The sequence below is a fragment of the Hyperolius riggenbachi genome, chromosome 6, assembly GCF_040937935.1.
Source record: "Hyperolius riggenbachi isolate aHypRig1 chromosome 6, aHypRig1.pri, whole genome shotgun sequence".
NCBI classification, from domain to species: Eukaryota; Metazoa; Chordata; class Amphibia; order Anura; family Hyperoliidae; genus Hyperolius; species Hyperolius riggenbachi.
This window is the reverse complement of record NC_090651.1, coordinates 22,053,375-22,070,536: the sequence shown is the minus strand read 5'-3', so window position 1 is coordinate 22,070,536 and position 17,162 is coordinate 22,053,375. Positions and strand designations below refer to the sequence as shown.

Below are 17,162 nucleotides of genomic sequence, written 5' to 3'. Positions count from 1 at the left end.
TCAGGGGGCTGGTAGAGGCCGTTTTTATTTTAACACCCCCCCCCCCCCAAGAGAACCCCTTTAAATGACAAGCCTATACTCTGTACAGCACTGCGGAAGATGTCGGCTCTATAATACTAAATAAGAATAATATAAGCTCATTAGGGCTCATTTACTCTCTATACAATGGTGTGCAGGCTGTGGCCTTCTTCAATTCACTTTTTCTCCTAGGAGGTAATTTATCTTCTTTTTAAAGTAAATCTTCCGCATTTTGCAATTGAAAAATGTATCCAAAAGTCGGTCTTAAAGAGACACTGAAGCAAAAAAAATCTGATATAACGAATTGGTTGTGTAGTACGGATAATTACTAGAAGATTAGCAGCAAAGAAAATATTCTCATATTTTTATTTTCAGGTATATAGTGTTTTTTCCAACATTGCATCATTTTATAATATGTGCAGATTACACAACACTCAGCATTCAAAATGGTTCTTTCAGAGCATTCTGTGAACTAATGACCTCTCCTCTGGCAGAGAAGAAGTAAATAGTTCAGGAACAGTTGAGATAATAAAAGTCAGAAGACAGCCCTCTCCACGACTTTGAAAGTCGTAGAGCTTAATGGCTTTTTTGCATAGAGATAACAACTGGAGTTTCTTAACTCTTCCTGTACTGGAAACAATTACACTGATGTATCTGATCTTAATGTTTTATTTCTTAGCTGTGCTACACATACAAATCATAATATCATCTTTTTTTTTTTTCGCTTCAGTGTCTCTTTAAATGGTGTGAAAATGTCACCTGGGAGAAAACTTGTGAATAAGACATTATGATTACTACTGTACTATACGTAAGTGTAGCGGTGACAGCACTTTACAGAGTACATTATACATTTGAAGGCCTCACACTGGACGTTTTACTAGCGATTTCAGCAGCTTTTTCAATAGCTGCCGATCGCTGAAATCATAAAAGTCGCTCTAAGGCCCTGTTCATGCTCAGGAGCACAAAAAAAATCACAATCTGCTAGTGATTGCGATTTTGTGTTGCACTTATCCACAATTTTTCAGCGTTTACGTTTAGCAATTCTCATTGCAGTTAATCGCAGGGAAAATGCTGCATGTAGCATGTTTGCGATTGGTGATAATCACAAACACGCCAAAATCGCTCCAGTGAGAGTAATTCCATAGGATTGCTTGTGCAGCAGCGCTTTTATGATCGCTGATGATCAGCAAAGCGTGAATGTTTACTAACATCGCTTTCCTATACAATGAAAAATGGCTGGAAAATAGCTTTGCAAAATCTAGTGATTTTCTTGAAGCTGAAGATATTTGTAGATGTAAATGATAGATATCTACCTTAACCACTTGAGGACCGTGGGCTTTAACCCCCTTAAGGACCAGGCACTTTTTTTCCATTCAGACCACTGCAGCTTTCACGGTTTATTGCTCGCTCATACAACCTACCACCCAAATTAATTTTGGCTCCTTTTCTTGTCACTAATAAAGCTTTCTTTTGGTGCTATTTGATTGCTGCTGTGATTTTTACTTTTTATTATATTCATCAAAAAAGACATGAATTTTGGCAAAAAAAAATGATTTTTTTAACTTTCTGTGCTGACATTTTTCAAATAAAGTAAAATTTCTGTATACATGCAGCGCGAAAAATGTGGACAAACATGTTTTTGATGAAAAAAAAACCCATTCAGCCTATATTTATTGGTTTGGGTAAAAGTTATAGCATTTACAAACTATGGTGCAAAAAGTGAATTTTCCCATTTTCAAGCATCTATGACTTTTCTGACCCCCTGCCATGTTTCATGAGGGGCTAGAATTCCAGGATAGTATAAATACCCCCCAAATGACCCCATTTTGGAAAGAAGACATCCCAAAGTATTCACTAAGAGGCATGGTGAGTTCATAGAAGATATTATTTTTTGTCACAAGTACGCGGAAAATGACACTTTGTGACAAAAAAAAAAGTTTCCATTTCTTCTAACTTGCGACAAAAAAAATGAAATCTGCCACGGACTCACCATGCCCCTCTCTGAATACCTTGAAGTGTCTACTTTCCAAAATGGGGTCATTTGTGGGGTGTGTTTACTGTCCTGGCATTTTGGGGGGTGCCTAATTGTAAGCACCCCTGTAAAGCCTAAAGGTGCTCATTGGACTTTGGACCCCTTAGCGCAGTTAGGCTGCAAAAAAGTGCCACACATGTGGTATTGCCGTACTCAGGAGAAGTAGTATAATGTGTTTTGAGGTGTATTTTTACACATACCCATGCTGGGTGGGAGAAATATCTCTGTAAATAACAATTTTTTTTTATTTTTTTTTACACACAATTGTCCATTTACAGAGAGATTTCTCCCACCCAGCATGGGTATGTGTAAAAATACACTCCAAAACACATTGTACTACTTCTCCCGACTACGGCGATACCACGTGTGGCACTTTTTTGCACCCTAACTGTGCTAAGGGGCCCAAAGTCCAATGAGTACCTTTAGGATTTCACAGGTCATTTTGCGGAATTTGATTTCCAGACTACTCCTCACGGTTTAGGGCCCCTAAAATGCCAGTGCAGTATAGGAACCCTGCAAATGACCCAATTTTAGAAAGAAGACACCCCAAGGTATTCCGTTAGGAGTATGGTGAGTTCATAGAAGATTTTATTTTTTGTCACAAGTTAGCGGAAATTGATTTGTATTGTTTTTTTTTCACAAAGTGTCACTTTCCGCTAACTTGTGACAAAAAATCAAATCTTCTATGAACTCACCATAGTCCTAACAGAATACCTTGGGGTGTCTTCTTTCTAAAATGGGGTCATTTGTGGGGTTCCTATACTGCCCTGGCACTTTAGGGGCCCTAAACCATGAGGAGTAGTCTGGAAATCAAATGCCGCAAAATGACCTGTGAAATCCTAAAGGTACTCATTGGACTTTGGGCCCCTTAGCACAGTTAGGGTGCAAAAAAGTGCCACACATGTGGTATCGCCGTACTCGGGAGAAGTAGTATAATGTGTTTTGGGGTGTATTTTTACACATACCCATGCTGGGTGGGAGAAATATCTCTGTAAATGACAATCTTTTGATTTTTTTTACACGCAATTGTCCATTTACAGAGATATTTCTCCCACCCAGCATGGGTATGTGTAAAAATACACCCCAAAACACATTGTACTACTTCTCCTGAGTACGGCGATACCACATGTGTGGCACTTTTTTGCACCCTAACTGCGCTAAGGGGCCCAAAGTCCAATGAGTACCTTTAGGATTTCACAGGTCATTTTTGTTTCAAGACTACTCCTCAGGGTTTAGGGCCCCTAAAATGCCAGGGCAGTATAAGAACCCCACTAATGACCCCATTTTAGAAAGAAGACACCCCAAGGTATTCCGTTAGGAGTATGGTGAGTTCATAGAAGATTTTATTTTTGTCACAAGTTAGCGGAAATTGATTTTAATTGGGTTTTTTTTTTTTCACAAAGTGTCATTTTCCGCTAACTTGTGACAAAAAATAAAATCTTCTATGAACTCACCATACTCCTAACGGAATACCTTTGGGTGTCTTCCTTCTAGAATGGGCTCATTTGTGGGGTTCCTATACTGCCCTGGCATTTTAGGGGCCCTAAACCGTGAGGAGTAGTCTTGAAACCAACAATGTCGCAAAATGACCTGTGAAATCCTAAAGGTACTCATTGGACTTTGGGCCCCTTTGCGCACTTAGGGTGTAAAAAAGTGCCACACATGTGGTACCGCCGTACTTAGGAGAAGTAGTATAATGTGTTTTGTGGTGTATTTTTACACATACCCATGCTGGGTGGGAAAAATATCTCTGTAAATGACAATCTTTTGATTTTTTTTTACACACAATTGTCCATTTACAGAGATATTTCTCCCACCCAGCATGGGTATGTGTAAAAATACACCCCAAAACACATTATACTACTTCTCCTGAGTACGGCGATACCACATGTGTGACACTTTTTTGCAGCCTAGGTGCGCTAAGGGGCCCAACGTCCTATTCACAGGTCATTTTGAGGCATTTGTTTTGTAGACTACTCCTCACGGTTTAGGGCCCCTAAAATGCCAGGGCAGTATAGGAACCCCACAAGTGACCCCATTTTAGAAAGAAGACACCCCAAGGTATTCCGTTAGGAGTATGGTGAGTTCATAGAAGATTTTATTTTTTGTCACAAGTTAGTGAAAAATGACACTTTGTGAAAAAAAAACATAAAAATCAATTTCCACCAACTTTTGACAAAAAATAAAATCTTCTATGAACTTGTCATACACCTAACAGAATACCTTGGGGTGTCTTTTTTTCTAAAATGGGGACACTTGTGGGGTTCCTATACCGCCCTGGCATTTTACGGGCCCAAAACCGTGAGTAGTCTGGAAACCAAATGTCTCAAAATGACTGTTCGGGGGTATAAGCATCTGAAAATTTTGATGACAGGTGGTCTATGAGGGGGCGAATTTTGTGGAACCGGTCATAAGCAGGGTGGCCTTTTAGATGACAGGTTGTATTGGGCCTGATCTGATGGATAGGAGTGCTAGGGGGTGACAGGAGGTGAATGATGGGTGTCTCAGGGGGTGGTTAGAGGGGAAAATAGATGCAATCAATGCACTGGGGAGGTGATCGGAAGGGGGTCTGAGGGTTTGGCCGAGTGATCAGGAGCCCACATGGGGCAAATTAGGGCCTGATCTGATGGGTAGGTGTGCTAGGGGGTGACAGGAGGTGATTGATGGGTGTCTCAAGGTGTGATTAGAGGGGGGAATAGATGCAAGCAATGCACTGGCGAGGTGATCAGGGCTGGGGTCTGAGGGCGTTCTGAGGGTATGGGCGGGTGATTGAGTGCCCTAGGGGCAGATAGGGGTCTAATCTGATGGGTAGCAGTGACAGGGGGTGATTGATGGGTAATTAGTGGGTGTTTGGAGGAGAGAACAGATGTAAACACTGCACTTGGGAGGTGATCTGATGTCGGATCTGCGGGCGATCTATTGGTGTGGGTGGGTGATCAGATTGCCCGCAAGGGGCAGGTTAGAGGCTGATTCATGGGTGGCAGTGACAGGGGTTGATTGATGGGTGGCAATGACAGGGGGTGATTGACGGGTGATCAGTGGGTTATTACAGGGAAGGACATATGTAAATAATGCACTGGCGAATTGATAACGGGGGGTCTGAGGGCAATCTGAGCGTGTAGGCGGGTGATTGGGTGCCCGCAAGGGGCAGATTAGGGTCTGATCTGATAGGTAACAGTGACAGGTGGTGATAGGGGGTGATTTATGGGTAATTAGTGGGTGTTTAGAGGAGAGAATAGATGTAAACACTTGGGTGGTGATCTGATGTCGGATCTGCGGGCGATCTATTGGTGTGGGTGGGTGATCAGATTGCCCGCAAGGGGCAGGTTAGGGGCTGATTGATGGGTGGCAGTGACAGGGGGTGATTGACAGGTGATTGACAGGTGATCAGGGGGGATAGTTGCATACAGTACACAGGGGGGGGGGGGGGGGTCTGGGGAGAATCTGAGGGGTGGGGGGGGGGGTGATCAGGAGGGAGCAGGGGGCGGGGGGGGGACGGGATAAAAAAAAATAGCGTTGACAGATAGTGACAGGGAGTGATTGATGGGTGATTAGGGGGGGTGATTGGGTGTAAACAGGGGTCTGGGGAGTGGGCAGGGGGGGGTCTGATGGGTGCTGTGGGCGATCTGGGGCAGGGGGGGGGGGGGGGGAATCAGTGTGCTTGGTGCAGACTAGGGTGGCTGCAGCCTGCCCTGGTGGTCCCTCGGACACTGGGACCACCAGGGCAGAAGGCAGCCTGTATAATTACACTTTGTAAACATTACAAAGTGTATTATACACTTTGTATGCGGCGATCGTGGGGTTAACATCCCGCCGGCGCTTCCGTATGGCCGGCGGGATGTTGCGGCGGGTGAGCGGAGCCAGGCGGCGGCGGAGGATCGCGTCACGGATGATGCGATCACTCCGCCCATGCCCCTACAAGGACCGCCGCCATTTGTCAATACGGCGGTCCTTGCGGGGTCCACTTCCCGGCCGCCAATTGTCAATACGGCGGTCGGGAAGTGGTTAAAGGGAACCTGAACTCAGTAAAATGATTTGAAATACATGATGTAGCTGCAAATGAATATTATATACTTGCCTCACAGTCAGTTCCTCTCAGAAGCTCACCATTTTCTTCTTAAAGGAGAACTGTAGTGAGAGGTATATGAAGGCTGCCATATTTATTTCCTTTTAAGTAATACCAGTTGCCTGGCAGCCCTGCTGGTCTATTTGGCTGAAGTAGTGTCTGAATCACACCAGAAACAAGCATGCAGCTAATCTTGTCAGATCTGTCAAAATTGTCAGAAAAACCTGATCTGCTGCAGGCTTGTTCAGGGTCTATGGCTGAAAGTATTAGAGGCAGAGGATCAGCAGGATAGCCAGGTAACTGGTATTGCTTAAATGGAAATAAATATGGCAGCCTCCATACACCTCTCTGTACAGTTCTCCTTTAAGCCCCATCTACACGATACAATTCTTTGTGCGATTCAATTACGATTCTATTTACGTTCCGATTAAATCCGACATGTCCGATTAGGATTCGATTTAATTTGATTTGCCATTCCAAAACAATGGCAAATGGAACTGAATCGAATCAAATCCCGATCGAACATGTCAGATTTAATAAGATCGTAAATAGAATCGTAATCGAATCGCACAAAGAATCGTATCGTGTAGATGGGGCTTTACAGTGATCCCTTCCAGTTCTGACAAGATTTTGTCGGAACTGAAATATACCAGTTGCTGTCAGTTATATATCAGCTGCTGTCAGTTACAACTGAATGTGCAAGGTAATGTCCATGTTTCCCTATGGCTCAAGTGGGTAATATAACAGTTTAAGGGCTGGCGCACACCAGAGCGGTTCTGAAGCATTTTTTAAAATGCTTGCAGGGGGAAAACCGCTTGGCTAATGAAAGTGAATGGTATGGTGCACACCAGAGCGGTTCGTTTTTCCCCAAAACGCAAACTCCTATCCTACAGCATTTTTTAGATTTCTGAGGCGTTTCTGCCTCAATGTTAAAGTTTAGGAAAGTGGAAGCCGCTCTGAAAAACGCTAGATCAGAGCGGTTTCCAGGCGTTTTTGTTACAGAAGCGGTTCAGTAACAGCTTTACTGTAACAATATATGAAATCTGCTACACAAAAACGCTCCAAAAAACGCTAGGCATGTTTAGAAAACCTCTCTAAACATGCCTGGAATACCTCGGAAATCTGCTTCAAAAACCTCTAGCGTTTTGCAGATCTGCTAGAGGTTTTGGGTGTGCACTGGCCCTAACAGTGTGCTGACCAGGAGGAAGCTGTTATGGGGTAATGGCCATTTACAAAATGAAGGAAAGAGAATACCATTGATCACAGTGGACAAACAGGACACGGGAGAGGAGAAAGAGATTGAGTAGTAGACTACACGGTAGGTAAGTATGACCTGTGTATGTTTATTTTGACTTTTTATTTTCAGTTTAGGTTCTCTTTAAAGGATAATTGTAGGCTATTAAAAATAAATAAATAAATAAACTTACCTTGGGCTTCTACCAGCCCCCTGCAGACGTCCTGTGCCTGCGGCGGGGAATCGTTTTGTCCCGACTACTTACTACTGTTTTCTGTGACTTTAATATCGCGGGCCAGTAAGCCTGCGCCGGCCTTGCCGTACGCGTCCTCGCTCCCTCTCACATCGTTAAGAGCTTCCTGCGCAGGATAGCCATTATAAATTCTGTTCTCCAGACAATTGATCGTCTGAGGCGATTGTAATATCGATTTTTCAAATTGATGGAATTGATCCAAAAACCAGATCGATTCTATTAATCCAGGGCTGTGGAGTCGGTACAAAAATCTTCAGATTCCTCAGTTTATGAAATCACGACTCCAACTCCGGGTAACCAAAATGGCCCTGACTCTGACTCCTTAGTCTAATATTTAACAGGGCTGTGGATTTTGTACAAAAATCACCCGACTCCGACTCCTCAGTTTATGAAACCACGACTCCGACTCCAACTCCGGGTGCCCAAAATTGCCCCGACTCCACAGCCCTGCATTAATCTGATTGAATTGGAAAGCCTCTTTCCTTTTTGCTAGTGGACCTGAACAATCATTTTCAATCGATATTACATTTGAAGAGGAAGATCAATCATCCAGAGAATTACATCATTAATGGCCACTGATTGATCCATTGATCATTTATCACATTGCTTGCACGATATTAGAGCAGACATCAGCAGAGATCCAGTATTGGGCTGCAGGGAGATGTTATATTGCACTACTGCATTCTGTTCTGTCCTCCGTTCCAAGTCATGAAGGTGGCCGCGCCAAACAAAACACGACCGCTGTACAAGCGCTCAGCCGCGGATTCCTGCTATCTTTACATCATCCTCTCACTGAAGCGCGAAGGGCAAATGCTGCAGAGAGAAGCTGCAATGTTTTTCCAAAGGTTTATAGAGATCTCATAGTCATAAAAGCTACATACTCATCAGAAGATGGATTGAGGAACCTACAGTGACGCGACCCGACGAACGAGTGATCCCCGAATGTGCGAAGGCACATGATGGACTTCAAACAATTGCGGGACCTTAAAGGGAACCTGAAGTTAGAGGGATATGGAGGCTGCCATATTTATTTCCTTATAGGCAATACCAGTTGCCTGGCTGCCCTGCTGATTCTCTGCCTCTTAATACTTTTAGCCATAGCCCCTGAACAAGCATGCAGCAGATCAGGTGTTTCTGACATTGTCAGATCTGACAAGATTAGCTGCATGCTTGTTTCTGGTGTAATTCAGACTCTGCTGCAGCCAAATTGATCAGAGGGGCTGCCAGGCAACTGGTATTATTTAAAAGGATATAAATATGGCAGCCTCCATATAACTTTCACTTCAGGTTCTCTTTAAAGCAAACCATGTATCAAAGCCTGTCTCTGCTCACAGCTTTAGCCAATGGCAGAGTACAGCTGGAAAAAGCTTGCTGGGATAAATGTAAAGCTTGAAGACAAATTTCTCGTTTGTAAGATTAAAGCAAGCCTGTAAAGAAAAAAAAATAGTGGGAAGCTTCTTAATGGTGCTGAGGCTTTCCAGGGTGTTCTTGAGCCACCCCTGTGGCGCAGGACCCGCCTGTCCTTGCACGAGCGCATTCACACAGACACTAATATGGTCTGCACAGTAGCCACTTGTGCACTGAGGGAAAGCTGTGCGCGAGCAGGTTTGTGCTACTGCGCAGGTGCAGACTGCACTCCTGCATCCGTTCACAACCTAATCCTACCGTAGTCATAGTCTAAAGGCCTACCATATTATTATGTATTCATATAGTACTGGCATCTTCTGCAGCACTTTACAGAGTACACAGTCATGTCCCTGACTGTCCTTAGAGGAGCTCACAGTCTAATCCTACCATAGTCATGGTATAGTGTCCTACCATATTATTATGTATTTATACAGTACTGGCATCTTCTGCAGCACTTTACAGAGTACATAGTCATGTCACTGACTGTCCTCAGAGGAGCTCACAGTCTTATCTTGCCATAGTCATAGTCTAATGTCCTACCATATTATTATTATTATTATTATTATTATGTATTTATATAGCACTGACCTCTTCTGCAGCACATTACAGAGTACATAGTCATGTCACTGACTGTCCTTAGAGGAGCTCACAATCTAATCCTACCATAGTCATAGTCTAATGTCCTACCATATTATTATGTATTTATATAGCACGGACATCTGCAGCACTTTACAGAGTACATAGCCATGTCACTGACTGTCCTCAGAGGAGATCACAATCTAATCCTATCATAGTCTGTGTAATGGCCAAGCTCCCTGGAGTATCGGTCTGGAGGGGACAGAGCAGCAATATCCTGGCTTTGGGGGTGGAGAGAGAGGAAGACATTGCAGAAGTAGTGGGAGGAGAGGAAGTGACATAGCAAATGAACAGACTGGCCACAATTAGAGCTTTTGTGGGCTGGATGTGGCCCACTGACCGCCATTTGGACAGTCCTGCACTACATCACTGTACAGCCCTTCTATGACTGTAAGTCTTGACACTATTTACAGTATATGACTTATCTGTTTTGCAGTAAAAGTACCAGTCTATTCCTTTAATGGGAGGGGCCTATATTGTTGGCACCGCATTATCACTTCCTGTCTCCCGCTCTGTTATTTCAGGAATGGGCAGTGCCAAGGAAAGGCGGGACTATCCATCTGATTATACAAGGGTCACGCCTACTTCTCACATTCCTACACTTTATTAAGCAAACTCACCACCCTGTAACCTGTGCCCTGTTCTTCCTCCCCAGATGTGCTGACCCAGCGCTTGTACTGGGTGGACTCCAAGCTTCATACTCTGTCCAGCGTCGACTTCAACGGGGCCAACAGGAAGCTGCTGATCTTCTCGGAGGACAAGCTGAGCCACCCGTTTGGTCTGGCCGTGTTTGAGGTGAGACCAGAAGAATGACCGTGAGCTTATCATGAAACGTTAATATTCAGAGCATTGTCAGCTTGTCACAATACTCATTCTTATTCGCCTTCTTCACCATTTCCTATTGACATTCATGTTTCCCTCTTTTAAAGAGACACTGCAACATAAAAAAATATGATATAATGAATTGGTTGTGTAGTACGGATAATTACTAGAACATTAGTAGTAAAGAAAATATTCTCATATTTTTATTTTCAGTTATATCGGGGGGGGGGGGGGGGGGTTTATGACATTGCATCATTCTCTAATATTTGCAGTTTACACACTACTCAGCATTTTAAATGATTTTACCGAGCAGCCCAGTGAACTTTTGAACAGTTCTCTGTAAGAAAAAAAAAATACAGTGCCAGACACTTGAGATAACAAGCTTCAGAAGACAGAGCTCTCTGCAAATTTGAAAGTCGTGGAGCTCAATGGCTCTTTTGCATAGATAACTGGAGTTTCTTAGCTCTTCCTGTACTGGAAACAATATTAGAATTCTGTCTCCTCTCCTAATGCTTTATTTGTTAGCTGTACTTACACACACAAATCATTATATCATGTGCCATTGCACAATAATGGCAAATCGAGTTGAATCGAATCCCGAGCGGACATGTCAGATTTAATCGGATCGTAAATAGAATCGTAATCGAATCGCACAAAGAATCATATCGTGTAGATGGGGCTTTATGCCTAGTACACACCATACAATTTTCTGTTAGATTATTTTCAGTAGAGCCTGGTCATTCTCTCTGGTGCATTGTCTTCTGTTTATCTCCTGCTGAGTAGAACAATGCCTAATTGCTCAGCAGATAGATGGTAAGATGTTAGAAATTATCTATCTGTCAGGTAAATCTAAAGCTAGGCATACACAGCATTTCTAATCCTTATCAATCGAGCTGCTGATGGCTCGATTGATAATATCCGACAGGTCCGATGAGGGACAAGCAGGGATCGATCCACGTGCGGACGAGCAGGTATGCGCCGGCATCGAGCCAGCGGCTCGATCCGGCGCATAATTGGATAGGTGTATTCCCAGCATAACAGAAAATTGTATGGTGTGTACCTAGCATTATACTATATGAATATTTTCATTTGGGTCTGTATCTGATCATTTAGGTCTGGAAGACCTCCTTTAAGCCTCATCTACACGGGTAGATGAGGCGGCGATGTGGCTTATCAATCGAGCCGCTGATGCGGCTCGATTGATAAGATCAGACAGGACGGATCTCCCCACCGCCGATTCCCTGCTCGTTCTCCGCGAGGGGTCAATGGCAGGGAATCGAGCAGAAGATAAGCGGCGCCAGCGGGGACGAGCGGGTATCGAATCCGGCGGGCGAGCGGGGACACGGAAGAGGCGATCCGGCGGCTAATCGAGCCGCGGGATCGCCGCCTCATCTACACGTGTAGATGAGGCTTAACACTTGTTTATCAGAAGCTAACCAGATGGGTGTATGAGTCATATGTTACTTATGTACAATTAGTACAATTAGTAAAAAGTGCTTTTATATAAGGAATGTAGCACTGATCTGACCCATGATTTAGGATCTCTTATTAATGTACTAAAAAACAATAATCTCCTTTTAGTATGAAGATAGGGGACATTGGGAGACTTTTTAGTCATAATGCATGAATTATTTAGAAGTGGGTTGTAAATTTAGTAGTTGTATTCCAGAGCGAATATCTAATTGTTTACATGGGGGCGTAGCTAGAAATGAGTGGGCCCCATAGCAAAAAAAAAATGATGGGCCCCCCCATCCACCTTCCAACCCCACGGACCTCGGACCTCCCACCCAAACATTTTGTGGGGAAATCTGATTTCCCCACAAAATGCAACCAGATTGTCGGCAGATTTCCCTACAATATGCAACCAGATTTCGGGCAGATATACCCACAAAATGCAACCAGATTGTCGTCAGATTTACCCACAAAATGCAACCAGATTGTCGTCAGATTTACCCACAAAATGCAACCAGATTGTCTGTAGATTTCCCTACAATATGCCAGCAAATTGTCGGCAGATTTCCCCACAATATGCAAATAGGTTTGTCGCCAGATTTCCCCACAAAATGCAGTATATGTAGCCAGGTCTATAGTGGGCTAACATTATTTACCTGGGGGGAGGGTGGTTGGGCAGGCTGGCACGCTATTTGTGGTGCAGGCACTGCACTGGGTAGGCAGTTAGGTAGCCGGGTGGGAGGGTAGGCAGTTAGGTAGCAGGGTAGGCAGATAGATAGCCAGGTGGGAGGGTAGGCAGTTAGGTCGCAGAGTAGGCAGATAGGTAGCTGGGTGGCAGGGTAGGCAGTTAGGTAGCTGGGTGGCAGGGTAGGCAGATAGGTAGCTGGGTGGCAGGGTAGGCAGATAGGTAGCTGGGTGGAAGGGTGGGCAGGTAGGTAGCCGGGTGGGCAGTTAGGTAGCCGGGTGGGAGGGTGGTCAGTTAGGTAGTCGGGTGGGAGGGTGGTCAGTCGGGTGGGAGGGTAGGCAGTTAGGTAGCCGGGTGGGAGGGTAGGTAGCCGGGTAGGCAGTTAGGAAGCCGGGTGGGAGGGTAGGTATCCAAGTAGTTTAGTGGGGTAGGGGCCCCTCTCTTTTCTGCCTCACCTGGGGTCCCCCTTCATTTTATCAGCGGCGGGAGAGCGGCATATACAGCAGGCTCCGGCGGGGGTAATCAGACGCCATAGGTCCAGCCTCCCGGGCTACGGTGTCTCCTCTGTATGCCGCACACAATAAACCAGGAAGCAGTGCACACAGCATACAGAGGAGACAGTGTAGCCCGGAGGCAGCTGGACCTCTAGCGTCTGATTACCCCCGCCGGAGTCTCCTGTATATGCCGCACCTCCCGCCGCTCATAAAAGGAGGGGGGCCCGCTGAGGTGAGGGAGGGAGGGGTATAATTAAAAAGAAAAAGTCCTCTCAGCTGCGGGCCCCCTGTGACGTAGGGCCAGGGCCGGGCCGAGGCATAGGCTGGAGAGGCTCCAGCCTCAGGGCGCAGTGTAGGAGGGGGCGCAGAATTCATTCAGCTGTCATTCCTAATTGTGTTTGAAGCAGAAATAAATAAGAAAAGGGGATACATGGCAGTGACTGCAAGCCAGATAACTAGATATTAAGGTGTTGGGGAGGTTGTGGGCCCTGTGGCGCCTCTTAGTCTAATAGCAATCAATGTGTGAAGAAGGCTGGGGTGGGAGGGATGGAGGGGCGCACTTTTGTGTCTCAGCCTTGGGTGCTGGAGGACCTTGTCCCGCCTCTGCGTAGGGCTGCCGCGGGGCCCCATAGCAACGGCTATGGCTGCTATCCCCATTGCAACGCCTTTGCATGGGGAAAAAGACATTTAGAGGGGGCTATAAATCTGTCAATTACGTGCCTGACCAGAATGTGGCCCAGTTGGTGCCGTTCCGGCCATGATGAGTTGTTGAGAGTTGCCGAGGGTCTCGAGGGGTTTTATCGTACTCCATAGTTCTCTATGGAGCAAAAAGGTATAAAACCCAGCTACTATTTTGAGACGACGGAATTCTCTCAACTAATAGCTGGGCTGGCCACCTAGCTAAATCCGACTGCATGATTCTCCCCTGATGAACTTCTAAGCTATTGTGAGGAAAGAGTTGCTCTCTAGGAAAGATAGAAGTTACTGCAACCTTGAGCGGAACACCTAACAAACACAAGGTGATGTAGTCAGGGGCGGGACAAGGTCCTCCAGCACCCAAGGCTGAGACAGCAAAGTGCGCCCCCCCCCCATCCCTCACACCCCAGCCCTTACACACTGATTGCTATTAGACTAAGAGGTGCCACAGGGCCCACAACCTCCCCAACACCTTAATATCTAGTTATCTGGCTTGCAGTCACTGCTATGTATCCCCTTTTCTTATTTCTTTCTGCTTCAAACACAATTAGGAATGACAGCTGAATGAATTGTGCGCCCCCTCCTACACTGCGCCCTGAGGCTGGAGCCTCTCCAGCCTATGCCTCGGCCCGGCCCTGGATGTAGTGTGTTTATAATACTGTAAATTATTATGTTATTATGTTCTTATTCTTTGTCTTCTTTCAAATAACTTAGTATTTTTCATCATATTGTGTATCAAAACATTTGTTAACTTTATTGCTTGTTTCTGAGCATTGGAGGAATCAAAAAGAACCCGCAATTGCTACAGTGGGATGCGAAAGTTTGGGCAACCTTGTTAATCCTTATGATTTATAAATTGTTGGTTGTTACAATAAAAAATGTCAGTTAAATATATCTTATAGGAGACACACACAGTGATATTCGAGAAGTGAAATGAAGTTTATTGGATTTACAGAAAGTGTGCAATAATTGTTTCAATAAAATTAGGCAGGTGCATACATTTGGACACTGTTGTCATTTTATTGATTCCAAAACCTTTAGAACTAATTATTGGAACTCGAATTGGCTTCGTAAGCTCAGTGACCCAGGTGAATGCCAATTATAAGAAAGACTATTTAAGGGGGTCAATTGTAAGTTTCCCTCCTCTTTTAATTTTCTCTGAAGTGTAGCAACATGGGGGTCTCAAATCCACTCTCAAATGACCTGAAGACAAAGATTGTTCACCATCATGGTTTAGGGGAAGGATACAGAAAGCTGCTGTTTGTTTCCACAGTTAAGAACATATTGAGGAAATGGAAGACCACAGGCTCAGTTCATGTTAAGGCTCGAAGTGGCAGATCAAGAAAAATCTCGGATAAACAGAAGCGACGAATGGTGAGAACAGTCAGAGTAAAACCACAGACCATCACCAAAGACCTACAACATCATCTTGCTGCAGATGAAATCACTATGCATCGTTCAACCATTTGGCACACTTTACATAAGGTGATGCTGTATGTGAGAGTGATGCAGATGAAGCCTTTTCTCTGCCCACATCACAAACTGAGCCGCTTGAGGTATGTTAAAGTGCATTTGGACAAGCCAGCTTCATACTGGAATAAGGTGCTGTGGACTGATGTAACTAAAATTGAGTTATTTGGGCATAACAAGAGGCGTTATGCATAGAGGAAAAAGAACACCGCATTCCAAGAAAAGCACCTGCTACCTTCAGCCTCACAGCATGATGGTAGTGGTTCCATCATGTTGTGGGGCTGTGTGGCCAGTGCAGGGACTGGGAATCTTGTCAAACTTGTGGGATGCCTGGATGTCACTCAGTATCAGAAGATTCTGGAGACCAATGTCCAGGAATCAGTGACAAAGCTGATGCTGCGGCGGGGCTGGTCTTTCAACAAGACAACGACCCTAAACACTGCTCAAAATCCACGTAGGCATTCATGCATAGGAACAAGTACAACGTTCTGGAATGGCCATCTCAGTCCCCAGACCTGAATATAATTGAAAATCTGTGGTGTGAGTTAAAGAGAGCTGTCCATGCTCGGAAGCCATCAAACCTGAATGAACTAGAGATGTTTTGTAAAGAGGAATGGTCCAAAATACCAGAATCCAGACTCTCATTGGAACCTACAGGAAGCGTTTGGAGGCTGTAATTTCTGCAAAAGGAGGATCTACTAAATATTGTTTTCATTTATTTTTTGTGGTGCCCAAATTTATGCACCTGCCTAATTTTGTTTTAACAATTATTGCTCACTTTCTGTAATTCCAATAAACTTAATTTCACTTCTCAAATATCACTGTGTCTGTCTCCTATCCTATATAATAAAACCCTAATGTCCCTGCGCCCGTCCCTGTGTCAGTGCTTTTTTGCACTGCACATGTGCAGGGAGAGACGCAGAGACACTGCAGAGAGCCGGAAGAGGACGGGGCCAGAAGGGGCAGGCGTGTGTGCGCATGCGTTGGGCGTGCGGCGTGTGTGCACGATGGGTGTGCACGAATGCGCGCAGCGGTATTGGTGACAGACCTAGCCCGTTTTTAACGGGCTTAGTCACAAGTATGATATATTTAACTGAAATTTTTTATTATAACAATCAACGATTTATACAGGAAAATCATGACGATTAACAAGGTTGCCCAAACTTTCGCATCCCACTGTATTTGTTGAAGTAGTGTAACTTTTTCTGTAGCAATACAGGTTGTGAATTAGAATATTGATTATATCTTGCAGAAGAGGTGTTAAAGAGTAACTGTCAGGCTGCAGAAGCTAATTTAAACCTCTATTCTCCTGTGTTAAACAGTTTAGAAGGAAGCCCAAAAGCAATTAGTGAAGATAAAAATCTCAGTTACCTTTGATGTGTGCTTATCAGCAAGGCTGTTATTCTTAAGAAGACGCAAGCCGCATACCATACTGCAAAGCATTCTGGGGCTCTCCCCTCGGCTGCTAATGAGACGTTACAGCAGCTTGTAATCGCGTAGCACTGATAAATCTCGGGCAGAGTACACTGCAGGAGTCAGCTATTGTTCCTAGCCACATGGCTCATTAATATTCACTGCACACTGTGTTGTTTAAGTACAAGCTTATCTATGATCAGGAAGCAGGCAGGACATGACGACACATTTGACAGAAAAACATGGAGCCTGCCATGAGCTGTCAGGAGCATCTATCTCTGCATATACTATATACAAATTCTGTGAAATCCAAACATGGACAGTGAAATGCATATGTAATGTAAGTACAGCCAATCTTTAGCTACTGATATATGTGTTTATTTTCTCTGAGACCTTATACCTAACAGCTCCTCTTTAATATACTGTTTTGAATTGGTTTTATTTTGTTATTTTGATGAAATAATAAAGTTGTACTGTTGAAATG

The 17,162-nt window shown here is 44.5% G+C and overlaps 1 protein-coding gene across 2 annotated transcripts in view; it reads left to right on the top strand.

Annotated features, from left to right (window-relative positions):
• Positions 1 to 17,162, top strand: part of LRP8 (LDL receptor related protein 8) — a 308,337-nt gene that overhangs the window by 275,197 nt on the left and 15,978 nt on the right. For both annotated transcript variants that reach the window (XM_068238989.1, XM_068238988.1), the window contains one exon: positions 10,302 to 10,441. In XM_068238989.1, the coding sequence (XP_068095090.1) occupies positions 10,302 to 10,441 (140 nt within the window). The remainder of the gene's footprint in view (positions 1 to 10,301; positions 10,442 to 17,162) is intronic.